Raw genomic sequence first — 16,827 nt, 5'->3', positions numbered from 1 at the left:
AGTTCCGGGGGTTTGATATTCGGTATATAGTATCTTAGGCATATTAGCCATTATGGAAGCTTTAAGCTTGTGTTAAACCTTTTACTATTTATGACTATATAAGATGGTCATCAAACGTGTCACAATACTACAACTGTATCACAATTCTTTAAGAACTTTTTTCACCATCTACTTACTAGAAAAGTTGTAAAATAGCACATTGTCACCCTGGTACGGCCCGTTTTAGTCTACAATATAGATTTTTAAAATTTATGGAACTTATTGTATGATTAGCACATTTATCAGTGATATCTGATGGCATTTTGTTTTGTTAGGCACTCTTCAAACCTTCATTTCTAATCTAGCAGTCCTGTCTATACGTGTAAATTAAAAGATGCTGAATAAATGATGTGATCTATACTGTATTGTTATATTGTTTTTTTCTGACTGTTAAAAGTTTTAAGTACTAGAAAGTTTTAAAACAAAACAGTTTGATTCCTGATCTTGCTCAACTTAAATCATATATTGTAATAAAGTAGGGTATAATACAAGAAAGAGCACACGGTACTCAGGACCTCAGCTAGAGCACGATAGTGGCCTCCAAGTCAAACGGACAGCAGTGTCATTACCCTATAATAATGCACGAAAGTGGTTCTATATTCGATGAATTGCAAATTTGAAACATGGGTGCTCTGTAAGGCAAACGGCATGGACTACGTTGAATATTGCCCTAAATAAGCGAAATAAAGAGTCTCCCCCACTCCCCTGGTGTTATAATACCGGAAAGATCAATAAGCTTTGATATATCGACAGATATATTTTGATATATCGACAGATATATAGACAGGTGACCTCAAAAGGCAAAGTAATAGTCTAAAAACAACTGAAGTAACAATAAATTGTCACATTGTTTTGGCGACGACAGACAGACAACGAGATATAGGACAGATCGGCAAACGGACGGACAGACTGACGGTAAAGAGACGTACGGGCAGACGTTACGCTATTGTATCAAAAGTTCGTATCTCGACGTCGTCATGTGTTTGTGTATACAATGAAATTATCATTATTAAAGATTTAATTAAATTTACCCTCCTATAAAAGGTAAATTAAAGGTTTATTACAGGGAAGTATGGAATTTGCAGTTCATTACTTATTATTTTACAAATTTACTTTCCTTTGATAATTGAGGATGGCTATACGATAAAAGCAACAGTGATTCCCGTCGAATTTTGGAGCGCTTTTGGGCCAAAAAATTCGAAGATCTTCCCGAGGTGCACTTCTCATTGATAACTACGAATAGAGCATTCGAGAGTATCCTTATATATAGGATGTGATCCAGCAGCCTTTGGCTTCGGTCCGTTAAATGTTTGCGGCACTGTAATGCTATGAGGCCAAGAGTAGTGTATTTTTTAAATTGATATGTATTATGGAAGGTAATTGATATGTATTATGGAAGGTAATAGATATGTATTATGGAAGGTAATAGATATGTATTATGGAAGGTAATTGATATGTATTATGGAAGGTAATTGATATGTATTATGGAAGGTAATTGATATGTATTATGGAAGGTAATTGATATGTATTATGGAAGGTAATAGATATGTATTATGGAAGGTAATTGATGTGTATTATGCAAGGTAATTGATATGTATTATGGAAGGTAATAGATATGTATTATGGAAGGTAATAGATATGTATTATGGAAGGTAATCGATATGTATTATGGATGATATGTATTACGGAAGGTAATAGATATGTATTATGGAAGGTAATTGATATGTATTATGGAAGGTATTGTAATATATGATTGATTATTATAAAGATAACACTAAAACCAATTTCCTGACACATTGCAGCATAATTTACTGAACGCCGTAGCACATGTATTAAGTTATAAAGAACAGATTTTACACGACAAATAAAATACCAGAACATGACTTTGCTAAATTCAACCTTTAACAATATGTTACAGCTTTAAAGGAGCTTCACTGAGATTAAAAAAAACTAAAAACATAAAATTTAAAACTTTTACATAGATTATGTGATACACTTAAAATGAAAAAATCTGCGAAGGATAATAGTAACTTGAAACACTTTTCATTTTGGGTCATTTTGCATGATAAAAAATATTTACTGGACAAACGGGGTCCGAGAATGAGCTGAAAACTTGCACACAAGTCTTTGGTTCAAACCTATACCAAATGATTCACAATCCTGGGAAAATAATTCTAGTGCCATCATCATCTCAGTAGAGTCCCCATATGAAATCTAAAAGCAACCAGCAACAAGTAGTTATAGTTCATTCTCTTGTTTACTAATGCCGTGTATAACTAATGCAGGATAGACACTCAATACATGTATATATAAAATATTTTACATGTACAGGAATACATGTACTTAACAGTCATAATAATCAACTTCCTTTCGTTCGTGTTTACAGGAAGAGGCCTATTGACAATGTTGTGCTGAAACTGGCTTTTGAACGCGTTTATCATATATGCATACTTTAAAGTCAAACTTAAGTCAACATACAAGTCAAAAAAGCTCAAGTTACAAAATAGAAATGTACATCAATTTTCAAGGACATTGCATTTTTCCTACATGATATCGAGTTACAAGGAAGAAAAGTGTCTTACGTTATCAGACAACCATCTAGAGTATACATAAAGGCGGATACAGATACATCTATATGATATACCAAATTAAGCTAACAACATCTGTGTAATACATGTAACTTCCCATTTCAAATATTACAAATGTACTATGTTATCGCTCAATGACTGTAAGGATCCGAAGCTATTCTGTGTATATACTGGTGGCCTAGATACTTCATTATTGTCACTTATAATCCAGGCGATATAGTAGAAGGAACGTCTACATATCTTTGCGACGGCCCTTTCTACATGCAACTCCCCGGCATACAATATTTTAGGCAGATCTATATATTTAATGCGCGGTTTTTAATCTTGTGGTACATGATTTTAATAAAATGGTAACCGAGACATGAAAAGTCTTCTCGTTCACGTCTATAATATCCATATTGCTTTGCAGCACGATGCAAGTCTGTCGGTCCGTCCCACAATGTTTCCGATGAACTCTAAAACTTCATAAATGCATTAATCTTAGGAAGATGCCCTATATGATTTTGTGGTTGAAGGCTAAAAGGTCAAGGTGACTTTGACCTTGTATGCCAAATCTGTTTTCGACAACTACCAGGCCTTTTCAGGTGCATTCTTCTTGATCAGTAGATGATCCCTGACCTTGTATGTCAAAACGGTTTCAGACCAATACCTTGATAACCCATCGGCACTTTGCCCTCAAACTTCATAGAAGCATTGGTCTTTGGCAGTAGATGATGGCCTCTTGATTTTTGGGTCCAGGGTTCAAAGGTCAAGGTCACATTGACATATGCCAAAACGGTTTCAAACCAATAACTCGACAACCCATGGACCCTAAAACTTTATACATGTAGTAGCATTGGTCTTAAGCAGTAGATGACCCATTTGATGCAAGGGCTGTCCCAATACGTCACAGACAACAGCGTTTCAATACAAAATACTCAGCGGGCTTCTGAAAGTTTCTGAGATTTAATGCGCAATTGCTGTGTGAAATTGCAAATTGATTACAAAATAAATTTATGGAGGTCGATAAGTGTCACTTCGTGTTTTTGCCCCGCTACACCGCCACAAAAACAATTCTTTTGCACCCCCTCATAGGACATATCTACCCCGCCAAGCGAAAAGTCGAGAATACACAAGTAAAAATGGCGTGCGGCGCGAAGCCAAAACACGCTATTTGCCGGAGCACGGGGCGATAAGTCGAGATTTAATACACTAGATGGACTCTTCAGAGAAGGGGAGTTGGCAAATTTTGGGTAGAGATAGAATTGGGGTCGAGTTGAACGTAATTGGTAGTGACAGAGTGGTAATGGTGCAGAGGAAAAAAAATATGAAAAAGAATACATTCTGTATCATTAACCTTATTCAATTGTCTGTTTCAAGTGTCACTTAAACAGAAAACATTACTATTTCTCAAACTACTTTGACAAAGGACAATGTTCCATACCGCCCCTCACGAGCCTCACAATAAGTCATAACAGAAATAAATTCATTTTTTTATGAAAACTGATCTCATGACTATTTTTACAGTGCGATTTTAAATACAAATATGGCCATTCTTGAAAACATGGCAAATATGGACATCCTTAGGCCTAGTACAAGGCAGGGTCAGTGGAAACACAATAGCCGGCCCTGTTATTATATATACACAAAAACATATAGGAAGATAAAAAAATCCAACTGACTGTTACTATTCATTATTTTTTTTGGAGAGAATTTTCTTACAAATATCATAATCAAAATCTTACAGAGAGCCAATACAATGTAATAAATAGTGTACTTAAAATAAACCATCAGCAATATACATGAGCAAACAAGCATGTTATTGTTTAAGTCGAGCTGTGTTTTATCATTCAAAATTATTAATAAACTTATTCACAGAACTTACTAATGTCAGAGCTATCAGATCATTTACTTTTATATATTTCTTATTTATAAAAATCCAATTGTCTGTTCATCACAAAACTTTTAAGTACTTGATATGATCTTACAGGAAAACGTTGGGTTCGGCAAGCTGCTAATGTGAAACTATCAATGTCATGTTTATTTCAGTAATTTTCATGAGACTGGTACAAGATAAATCAGTTCTTTTATTGCAACTTTAGAACCATTCTGCTGGACAACAACTTCTTCGTCTGCTGGACTGTTCCAAGAGAAGGTAACTCCATCTCCTAAAAGTACTTTCCCTTTCTCAGGATTACCAAAGTCGGGTATTTTCCTCATCATATTTGCTGACTCGTGTCTCAGAATTTTTATTGTTGCCACATCTGAAATATATAATCACTATTTGAGCGTGTCATCCATGCTGTTCGCTATCAGTATCTCTACTTGTAATAGGGTTTGTAAGCGAACAGCATGGATCCTGATCAGACTGCGCGGATGCGCAGGCTGGTCTGGATCCATGCTGCTCGCAAACGCACTATGTTGGTTTTGTCATGACGCAGCTCATTTATAGATTGAATAACTCTAAACAAGTATTTTATGTTCATAAATGAATGACTGCAACAGTTTAGTGTTCATTATAATAGTTACACTCTTTTTTCAATTAATTAAATCAAAAGTATACACAAAATCCACAAGATAAGCTGGAATAACTACCTGAACACCTATACAATACCTAGAATATCAAGTAAGGAAATTTCACTAAATTACTTAATGCTATATACTTAATTTATGTCAAAAGTAAGAAGGCATATATAATTAGCTAACAGTTCCAAAGTTTAAGAGTTCTGCCTTTCATGTCTTAAAAAGACTGAGGAATTTAACTTCTACAGAAAAATGTACAAACAAGGTCACTCCAATACTTGAACAGTATGGTACACAATATATGAAATGTCCATAATGCTTCCCTGTTTGATGCTTGCGGCATCTTAAGCTACACATGAAAAAACTGACATACAAACAATGTATGCACAGTATTGTATAAGTTGGCCTAGTGACCTGAGGTTTCTGTCATATGACAAACACAGTGAATGGCAAGATTTGTTAAGCCACATTCTACAGATCACATAAAGTGCAAAATGGGTCACACATCTGTTCACACTCAGCCATATACGATCAATAACCTTCAAATTAATATCAAGTAATATGACTACATTACCTTTCATTTTTGACCTATCTGTTTTCAATAGCCTAGCCTTGACCTTTTCTATAGAATCTCCCTGGAATACAGGCAGCTTCACTTCAAACAATCCACTGCTTGGCTGGGGATTGACAAACCTTACTGTAACTGAAGGCTGAAATAGAAATGCTATGCTACTTAGGTTCATTATCAATTCTTTTACCTTGTTGTCATAACTGAAAAATCAAAATCTGTCAGTAAAAACTTAGGAAATTGTTAAGTCATTTATTTTTTATTGATGACTGATTGCTCAAGGAAGGTAACACTAAAATACCAGTAATAGTTCAATTGCAAAGTGGAATGTTGACTGTTAGTCCTTTTACATTTTGCAGTAGAAGTCAAACATATTTTCCCCCCAAAATCAACAAATGTAAAAAAACAATACAACACAATCTTAATGTAATACATTGTCAATGATACCAGAAAGCAGCATCAATAATTTTACTTATGCTCAATATAGGGCTATGTCAGAGACAAAGCTTTTTACTGTTGATTTTATAAACTTAGCACTTTGATATTGAAATCCCTTTACTTCACACTGGGCAGTTCCAATGTTAAAGCAAGATATGTACTGTACTATAAGACTGAAAAAACAAAACTAAGTTCAGACATGTGTTAAGGTGAACCTTCAAAAAATGAATAAGATTTCCTCAAGAGTAAAATATGATCATACCTCAGTTCTAAATGTAATGAATGGTTTCCCTGGGCAACAATCGTCCTTCACCTTGTCTCCATCAGCTTCCTCAGAGAACTGTATATCTATCCCTTCCATCTAAAACAACAACAACAGAATTTGGTAATGATAAGTCAGTGTCCCTGGTATCTTTCCTGGTTAGTTAGCCTATGATGGTTTCAAAATATCAATGTAACAGTCACATAAGACAACTGGTATATGATGTTCTTCCAGCAAATAACAAGAGCTGTCCGTAAGACAGCGCGCTCGACTTTTTTATTGCTTGCCAATAAAAAAAGTTTTTGCAGTAAAAGGCAATACAAGAATCTCTGTATTTTTAAAGTGAACAATGGCCATGAGCATTAAGATATTTAGTGAAGAATTATTTTACTGAATTGTGTGATACCCTTGAACACTGCAGCAAAGTTTGAAATGTTTAAGTCAAAAGAGGGCTGGTAAGAAAGAAAAAACTAGAAATGTGTCATCATGCCACGGATGCCCCCGCATGCAGCCAAAATTTCAGATGGTGCATTAATTTTTTTTTTTCATTTTAAGTTCAAAGCCCTTAAAACTTTTCAATGTTAACACAAACCATTTCCATACAACGTTCAAGGCACTGACATTATTCAGTCTTAACCTTTAGAAAAAGCATATTGCATATTTGTAGCCAAAATAATGGCTAAAAGAATGAGTGCTGAAACTGAAAGTTCAAAATTTTTCCAACATTCAGGAAAGATAAGTTTGTCTAAAATCATTGAACCACGACCAAATTCAAACTTAAACTGCTTATTCCTAAGATGTATCTATATTATTTTCAAAGTGAAAGGGACATAACTCTGCCAAAAATCCATCAAACCATGACCAAATTCCAACTTGACCTGCCCATTCCTTTGACATATCCATATGTCAAATTAAAATTGAATATGTAACACTGTTAGGTAGATAATGAACAGAAACTGTAAATTTCATATTATTTTCAAAGTGAAAGGGGCATAACTCTGCCAAAAATCATTGAACCATGACCAAATTTGAACTTGACCTGGGCATTCCAAAAACATATCCATATGTCAAATTTGAGTTGAATGTGTTGTACCATTGGGGAGATAATAAACGGAAACTGAAAATTTCATATTACTTTCAAAGTGAAAGGGGCATAACTCTGCCAAAAATCATTGAACCATGACCAAATTTGAACTTGACCTGTGCATTCCATTGACGCATCCATATGTCACGTTTGAGTTGAATGTGTTGTACCTTGAGGGAGATAATGAACGGAAACTGAAAATTTCATATTATTTTCAAAGTAAAAGGGGCATAACTCTGCCAAAAATCATCGAACCACAACCAAATTTGAACTTGACCTGCGCATTCCTTTGACGCATCAATATGTCACGTTTGAGTTGAATGTGTTGTACCTTGAGGGAGATAATGAACGGAAACTGAAAATTTAATATTATTTTCAAAGTGAAAGGGGCATAACTCTGCCAAAAATCATCGAACCATGACCAAATTCGAACTTGACCTGTATTTTCTCATGACATATCCATATGTCAAGTTTGAGTTGAATGTGTTGTACCGTTGGGGAGATAATGAACGGAAACTGAAAATTTCATATTATTTTCAAAGTAAAAGGGGCATAACTCTGCCAAAAATCATGGAACCATGACCAAATTCGAACTTGACCTGTATTTTCTCATGACATATCCATATGTCAAGTTTGAGTTGAATGTGTTGTACCGTTGGGGAGATAATGAACGGAAACTGAAAATTTCATATTATTTTCAAAGTAAAAGGGGCATAACTCTGCCAAAAATCATCGAACCATAACCAAATTCGAACTTGACCTGTATTTTCTCATAACATATCCATATGTCAAGTTTGAGTTGAATGTGTCCAACCGTTCTTAAGATAATGAACGGAAACTGAAATTTCATATTATTTTCAAAGTAAAAGGGGCATAACTCTCCCAAAAATCATCGAACCATGACCAAATTCGAACTTGACCTGTATTTTCTCATGACATATCCATATGTCAAATTTGAGTTGAATGTGTCCAACCGTTCTTAAGATAATGAACGGAAACTGATGATGACGGAATGACAGAATGACGGAAGGACGGAAGGACGGAAGGATGGAAGGACGGAAGGACGGAAGGACGGAATGACGGAACAGGGTAACACTATATGCCCCGGCCATTACATGGCGGGGGCATAAAAAACTGAATTGAGCCTTAAATAAATTTAATAGTATTAAACCCACTTTGAGAGAATAAGGGATTGTAAACAAGTATTCCAACTTTCAAATTAATATCTCAAACAGTTCAGTCAAAAAGTGGACTGGTACTAAAAACTTAACCAAGATTCTAAGTCGATAAAAGGCCTTAATTTTTAAAACAAATCCTTGACAGAGTTACCTTCTCTTGCGTACAGATGGGGGTAATGATGTGAAATAGCATTAAAAGTTTCAAAGCAATATCTCAAAGGGTTAAGGCAATAAGTGGATTTTACCCATATTCAATGTATTTTCTAAGTCAAAAAGGGGCATAATTCTGTCAAAAACCTTGACAGAGTTATGTCCTCTTGTCTGTTGATGAAGGTCGTGATGGTAAACAAGTATGGTCAGTTTCAAAGCAATACCTCCAATGGTTTTGAAATAAAGTGAGGTGGTACAAAAAACTTAACCAAGCTCAATACACTTTCTAAGTCAAAAAAGGGCCATAATTCTGTCAAAAACCTTGACAGAGTTATGTACTCTTGTCTGTAGATGGAGGTTATGATGGTGAACAAGTATGGTAAGTTTCAAAGCCATACTTGTAATACTTCTGAAATAAAGTGGGGTGGTACGAAAAACTTAACCAAGGTGTGACGCCAACGCCGACGCCGGGGCGAGTAGGATAGCTCCCCTTTTCATAGAAAAGTCGAGCTAAAAAAGAAGGTAGAACAAGTCCTAAGACTTGCAATGATGGGATCAGTTAATAATACATGTATATATCTGTACATTCTGTGAAAAATTGTCACTTATTGTTCATAAAAAGGTGATTATGAATACCTCTAGAGTGTTTGTCAGATAATTTAAACTTGTGTTCATGACCATTTGCTCATCAAATTCAGAGGTCAAGTTCAAGGCAGCTATACCATGCTTCTCAAAGTTCTCCTGAAATAGTAAATACGATCATTATATTAACATTATCTTACAGAATAAATATACAACACTTTCTTTTATTCACATAAAAGTACCCTTTTACAGAGGGGGAATAATGTGTCTTGAGAGGGAAAATAGGACAAGAGGGGAAAATAGGGCAAGAGACAAAGCATATATAATGTTATTATATCAACATAGCACTTTACCAACATCAACATTATACACATATATACATAATAAAATGATGGTATTATGTCTATGTACAACAAGTGGACACTTCAAGATTTAGAATATTCACCACTTGATGTCTAGAGCTAAATGTATACTATATAATATCTAGTGCTTTTCACATTAAGCATTTAACATTGAAGGAGAAACATTCTTTCCATTTCTAAGTGTCTGTACTTCATATATATGTAAGTGGATACTTCCTCCAACATGTTGACAAATATGCTGTAGGCCCTTTACATAATTCGAACATACTGTCAAACATTGAAATATTGGAAAAGAAATCTGAATCCAGCAGTTTAATTATTTACAAAGAATTTCTATTTCTCCATTTTATGGCGTAGGCATAAAAATGTCTCCCTTGGGTGAGCTCAATAGCCCAGTTTCAATATCTGAATAATAATTACAGAGAAACTTTCTAAAATATTACAAATTAAAATTAGATCATTACAACATATGACTATATTTGTAATAATTCTTACCAATAATGTAAGAAAAACTTTTTTTTTGCATGAAGATGATGCACTCAACTTTTTCTTTGAAACATACAAGCAAATAAACCACATTATCAAACATATTACTGTATGTATGAACAACCAATCAAACATGGCTTTATAACCTTTTTTTGAGGATGTTTTGGTTTATAGTACATGTAATTTATTGACCTCTGTTTATGTCAGTTCACTTAATCTGATATGATATATTTTTACACAATAACTTATATCATATCTCAGTGAGAAAAACCTAGCATCTGACATTGATTTTTCCATATTCTATTTACCTTTTATGTAAGTATACAAAACATTTTAACACTGTCACCAACAATACTAGTCATATCATTTATCATTCTGTCTAAAAATATTGTTTTTATTACCTTGGCAACCATTACAAATGGCATAGATTTCTTCATGTATTTTTTGAGCTCTGGTTTCTTTGCTAATGCAGTGGCAATTTGTTTGTTATCTGGAAATCCTTTATTCTCCTGAAATACATGAAAAACAAAGTCAAATCAACTATTTTGTCATCATTTTGTGAACTTGATTTTTATACAACTAGTGGTGAGGATTAAATATTTCTTCTGCTTGAGCTAGGGTGTTGTACTGGCCATTATCTCTAAATAAAACAAGTCTGCAATTATCTCTAAATGAACAAAGTCGACAATTTTCAACTATTTATTTATCGTTTTATCTGCTCTCAGTAAGCAGTCTGCTCTTGTAATACCTTTCTTTTCCTTTTACTTGAACATATCTTTAAATGAGTTTTACATTGCATGCATTCAATTATTTTATTAGATATTGTGCCTGGATTTTAACAGATTTAGCCATTAACACAGGGCTATATCTTAATAAATTATACAGTTTATATATGAGATTTTCTTTTTCAATCATATTATTTAATTATGGTAAGGACATAAACTCAGAATTATGCTATATGGGTTATGGGCAGTGCACTTCGCAATCAGGCAAATCAGAGATATTGAACTTCATACACAGAGTGGCATTATGATCTTTCATGAACATTAAATATGCTTTAAGTTTATATCTATAAATATTTATAATGGTTTCAGAGCTATATTTTATCTACAATAACAACTTTCTTAATAGTCAAAAATTGTAATATGACTGGAAATGACAGAGTCTCCCAAAAAACAAAAACCGACAACCCCAGAACATGTTTTATCACTTAAATAAACAGTTCTCTGAATTCAACTTATTAAGACTCCTACACACACATTTAGAATATTTTACTTCTTTACAAAACAAGGTTTAACTTGATATTAATACAACCTGCAATCATAACTACTAATTATTAATACCACATGATTCAGGGAATTGGTAGTTTTGAATATAACATCACTTATTTTGAGGTTTTCTCTTTCAAGGGATCATAAATATACTAATTATATCACTTCCTGTCATTATATAAATGTATATACACATGGAGGTGATCGTCTGCCAGAAATCAATAACTCCTTTATTTCAGGAATAAAGTAATATCATTAAAAATTAAAGGAAATACAGTAAGAGAAAAAGAGATTAAAACAATTTAACCAAAGTTAGTTTTCATCTAAAACATAATCAATAATAATTATGTACATGGTAAAAGGAAAATAATCTAAAGTTTTGAATGTATTATTGTTTCATAAACACTGTCTAAAGGTTAATTACATTGAAATTCAATCACTAAGTGTAGCACATGTGCAAACATGTTTTTGCTAGTTATTTAATGGGAACCAATCTAAACTGTGTATTTTTATCTTTAAACAATAGGGGTTATTTCCCGACTACGTGCAGGATGCATCATGGTAATATAAAGACAAAGTTTTCTCATATATATGAAACTATTTAACATGTTGAAGTCAGTGTTGAGCTTCACCTTTGACCTGTGTATTATGTATGCTGAGTATAAGTATTATTTTGACCTGTCATCCTATAAAAAGATGACACTTCAGGGAAAGTGCTATAAAATGTATCTTTCATTATTTAACAATGGACAATTTTATTGGACTTTAAATATTTAACTTGTTGGAATTAAATAACTTCTTAAATTAACTTTTCCAATTTAATATGAAAATGTTAATTCATCTTGAAAGATGATTCCTGTATTAGAATAACACTTTATATTGCTTAAATAAAGGAAGGGAGAGAACTACCATAGAATAAACGATGAATCTTTCTGAGAATATTTTTTGTTCTATACTTTATATTATTACCTTTATCAACAAGTGCTTTATATGACGTTAATCCATACTTTTATTCCATTGCCTTAAAAGCTATGAAACAATTCTTATCTTCCAAAAAGTTGTACATGTATATTTGCTTGTCTAACATTTTGTGAGATGTACTGACTTTGTAGTTTATGCTATTTTACATTATTTTATAAAACAAGAAACTAAATGCTATAGCTATGTGATTACATTTAGAATTAATTTTACAACAAACATACAACAGAGGCAACTCCATATTTTTGAAAAGTAATCCAAACATGTTTTACTACCTTAAACTAGATATATACCCCCTCACCGCTGTTGGTTCAAATCCCCGACAGGGACTTTTGATTTTTTCATGTCTTACTCAGGTGCCGGTTTGTGCCTGAAATAATGCACTAAATGGCACCCGAGGTTTTCCTCCACCGGTAAAGCTGGAACGTCGCCATATGACCTATACTGTGTTGGTGTGATGTAAAACCCAATCAAACTAGATATATACTGAGAAACAAGTGTGACCAACTGTCCTCCATACAAATTCGTTTAGGTTTTACCTGGCAACAACACTGTATAGGTCATATGGTGAATTTCCAGCTTTACTGGTGGAGGAAGATCTACAGTGTACCTCTGTGCATTATTTCAGGATGAACAAGCACCCGAGTAGAACCACCAACGTTCTGTAAGCTAGCTGGATAGCTTCCTTACATTAGAGAATCCAAAGTCCCTGTCAAGAATCAAACTCAGAGTGGTGACAGGCTAGTTGTTTGAAGTCAACGACCTTAAACACTCGGCCATGGACGTCCCAAATTCACTTAATAACAGTATTTTTTTTCATGTATTTTACAGCTGAATAAAGGCTATTTCCCCTAGCCCAAAATAGGTATATTTTCCCCTAAAATGTTTTCTCCAAATATGCAAGCCCTGTGCACATTCTTCACCAGAACCATGACTTAACAGCATCTGACTAATATCTCATATCAGCTAGAAGATAAAACTGTTCCTATAGTTAGCCTCTGCTATGTACCATGCATGTTAAATTGAAAATTTTATAAAATGTTGGGTAAATTCCATTCTCATTTGTTGGTATTTGATTTCCCCTTTTCTGATTTATTGCTCTATATTTTCCCCTTCAGAAAGCCACAGGTTGTTTTGAAAATTGCATGACAAGTCATGAGAATGAAAAAATGATAATTACAAAGAAACATTTATTGTTAATTGAGAGTATTGTATACATGCAGATAATTATTGGCCAAACTTACCTAGCAACCAGAACTCACTTGTCCATTAGTTATAAATCATTACTTAGTTTTCAACTCAATTTATCTTACATGTATTATAGTTTTTGACTATTGCTTCAAGGGTAGACGAACAAACTTAATATTACTTTAATCATGTATTCTAAATAGTTTATTTTAATAATAAGTAATACTATCTAACATACTGTTTATAGCATTGTACATGTGTATATATTCTACTGTAACTAATTATCCTAAGTTACTATATAACATATAATTATACTCACCTCATACAGAGATCTCACAGTAGTTAGAATTGTATTTTGCCAAGGGGGATAAGTCTTTGCTATATAAACAGTGGCATTTGTTGGTGGTGGTACCACTTTCTGTAAATATAAAATTTAAAAGTGTGATGGTACCAGAACATAGGCACTAAATATACCAATAAACAATGAAATTGAACGATGCATGCGAGTGCTAGATACATGATCCAATATTACATACATTGATATAGCTGAAAATAATTTTTCTAGAACAGAATTATCTTATTCATCACATTTCAATATTAATGCTAAATCAGTAGAACTTGATCAACATATTTTTTCAAGTAATATTTTAAAAGAAAACCCAAATGATACATTTTTATAGTTTTTTATCAATATTTGATATATTAATAGAAACTGTGCCCATTGTAGACCAATCCACTCTAATAAACCTTGTATTTTACAGAAGTTTAAATGAGGTTAAATAGAACACAACTTTTCCTTCAAAACTTAGTAATTACCAACTCAAATACAAACAATGTTAAATATCAAGAAAGAGCTGTATGTTTTATCACTTTGATGACCAGAAATCAACATTAACCTCTCAATATGAACCATGAACATATATCATCAATACTGTCTTCCTTTGACACTGTCTATAACTGAACAAACTATTCCAGTTTAATTCATTAACTAGTCTTGAACTATCAGAGTTTAGAAAGGTTATAAGTTTTACTGTAGAAGATACCTTCATCTGTAAGAAATTATTTTACCTTTCCCTTCCCTACAGCTGTGTAAGCCTTCAACCTCTTTCTGAAGTCATGTGCTGCGTCCATCAGGTACTGGGATGACTGTATCAGTACCTTGTCATATGGTCCTACCACAGGCCAACTTGCATGCATTATACTTGATGTCTGTAATATAGTTATAACAACATCTTCATTATATATCTTTGTCTTAATATATGACAATCTCATGTGTGTTTGAGTTAAATGATAATCTGTATCAGAAATCATAGTCCATCAACTAACTGATTCATTTACCAGAATTTACTTTTATTTCTGCTATGGAATTTACCTTTATATAATAAACAAATAAACAACAGATAACAAGCAGCAGACATTTCATCTGTAAACAGCCATGATCAAACACAACAAGCATCAAAATTCATACTAAATAACTACAGATACATCATATACATATTTATCATTCTACCAAAATTTTATTATTATTATTTTTCTCCGTTAACTTTAGTTTCAGTAATATTAAGTTACAGAGCAATAATTATCTATTACATAAAATAAAAACAAGAGGGCCATGATGGCCCTGAATGGCTCACCAGAAATAACTGTTTTTTAGTGTTAGAAATAATTTTTCACATGAGTTTGCCCTAGAGCCTTAGCTAAAAGGGGCCAATCAATTTAATATGAGCAAATGTAATAAAAGACTACTGTAGAATGCAACAGTCTAAGTTTGGTGATCATCCATCAATTAGTTCAGTAGAAGATGTTTATTTTTTTTCTATTTTTAGCTCTAGAGACTCCTAAAAAGGGCCAATCAAATAAATATGAGCAAATTTGATAAAAGACTACCTAAGAATGCTACAGACAAAGTTTGTGATCATCGTTTAATTAGTTCAGTAAAAGAAGCGATCAATTAGTTCAGTAGAAGATGTTTAAAGGTTTTTCTATTTTTAGCTCTGGAGGCTCCAAAAAGGGGATAATCAAATTGATATGAGGAAATTTGATAAAAGACTACATAAGAATGCTACAGACAAAGTTTAATGATCATCCATCTATTACTTCAGTAGAAGTTTTTCTATTTTTAGGTCTGCTGACCCCTAAAAATGGCCAATTGAAATGATATGAGCACATTTTAGTGACTGTCACAAGGATGCTACCAACCAAATTTGAAGTAAATCTGCCCAGCAGTTTCAGAGAAAAGATGAATGTTGACATATGATGCCGGAGCATGCCCCTTTGATACTAACAGCTCACCCCCCCCTTATCCAATTTAGAATAAACAATTTATTTATAACTGGAGTAAGGATCAAATAAGACAAATATACATGTTTTTAATGATGTAGAAGCAAATGCAATATATACCAAGTTGTCTTATTTACACAGATTTATAAACATTTACCTTTCCTAGTAGACCCCAAATATGTTCACATATATGAGGACATATAGGTGACAGCATCAGTGTCTGTATTTCAATATATCTGAAGACAAGATCTGCATGCATACCCTCTATCTCTACCTCACGATACTTGTCCCTTATTGCCTACAAATACATAACTATTAGTATTATATTAATATATATATATATATGAATTAGGTTTGAACTCACAAGACACATTATAGGTAATAAAGAAAAAAAAACCCAGCTTTATCATTGAAGTGATCCTCAGGTTCCTCTATGCATATTTCAGATACAACATTAGTAAAACCAACAACCTTACATACATAAGCTGGATAGCTTCCTCAAACTAAAGAATTTGAAGGTCATTACAGGATTTTATCCAGAATTTATATGTTTATGATTAGTCTAATTTAAAGTTTCGTATGAGGCCAAAAAATGCTACTTTATTTCATTAACTTTTTCACAATATTTGATTTCTTTAAATAAAAAAGGGTCAAAGACAGAAAAGGCCGGGTTGTATTTCGTCACCTTAGTGCAAAAACTCAATAAATGCATATAGATAAAGAAGCAGATATTGAGTTCTTGCACTAAGGTGACGATTTGTACACCAAATATCATGAGGCTGTGATGTTACAAAAAAAATTTACCATTGACCCATTAATGTCGAAAATTTAATTAACTGGGTAAACAGGAAATGGATGAGCTACACACCTA

General features: G+C 33.2%; 1 protein-coding gene across 1 annotated transcript in view; it reads right to left on the bottom strand.

The window, feature by feature from the left end:
- Nucleotides 1-4,284: 4,284 nt before the first annotated feature.
- The window catches only part of LOC132724125 (leucine--tRNA ligase, cytoplasmic-like), a 35,674-nt gene continuing 23,131 nt past the window's right edge, over nucleotides 4,285-16,827 (bottom strand). Inside the window, exons 20-27 of the mRNA XM_060708940.1 lie at nucleotides 16,114-16,254; nucleotides 14,745-14,885; nucleotides 13,996-14,094; nucleotides 10,641-10,748; nucleotides 9,446-9,550; nucleotides 6,398-6,496; nucleotides 5,704-5,839; nucleotides 4,285-4,870 (exon numbers count right to left, since the gene is read on the bottom strand). Coding sequence (XP_060564923.1) covers nucleotides 4,662-4,870; nucleotides 5,704-5,839; nucleotides 6,398-6,496; nucleotides 9,446-9,550; nucleotides 10,641-10,748; nucleotides 13,996-14,094; nucleotides 14,745-14,885; nucleotides 16,114-16,254 — 1,038 coding nt within the window. The 3' untranslated portion in view covers nucleotides 4,285-4,661. The remainder of the gene's footprint in view (nucleotides 4,871-5,703; nucleotides 5,840-6,397; nucleotides 6,497-9,445; nucleotides 9,551-10,640; nucleotides 10,749-13,995; nucleotides 14,095-14,744; nucleotides 14,886-16,113; nucleotides 16,255-16,827) is intronic.

The sequence above is a fragment of the Ruditapes philippinarum genome, unplaced genomic scaffold (assembly GCF_026571515.1).
Source record: "Ruditapes philippinarum isolate M1 unplaced genomic scaffold, ASM2657151v2 ctg2324_1_1_1_1, whole genome shotgun sequence".
Taxonomy (NCBI): domain Eukaryota; kingdom Metazoa; phylum Mollusca; class Bivalvia; order Venerida; family Veneridae; genus Ruditapes; species Ruditapes philippinarum.
The sequence above is the reverse complement of the archived record's forward strand: the minus strand, read 5'-3'. Positions and strand labels throughout refer to the sequence as shown.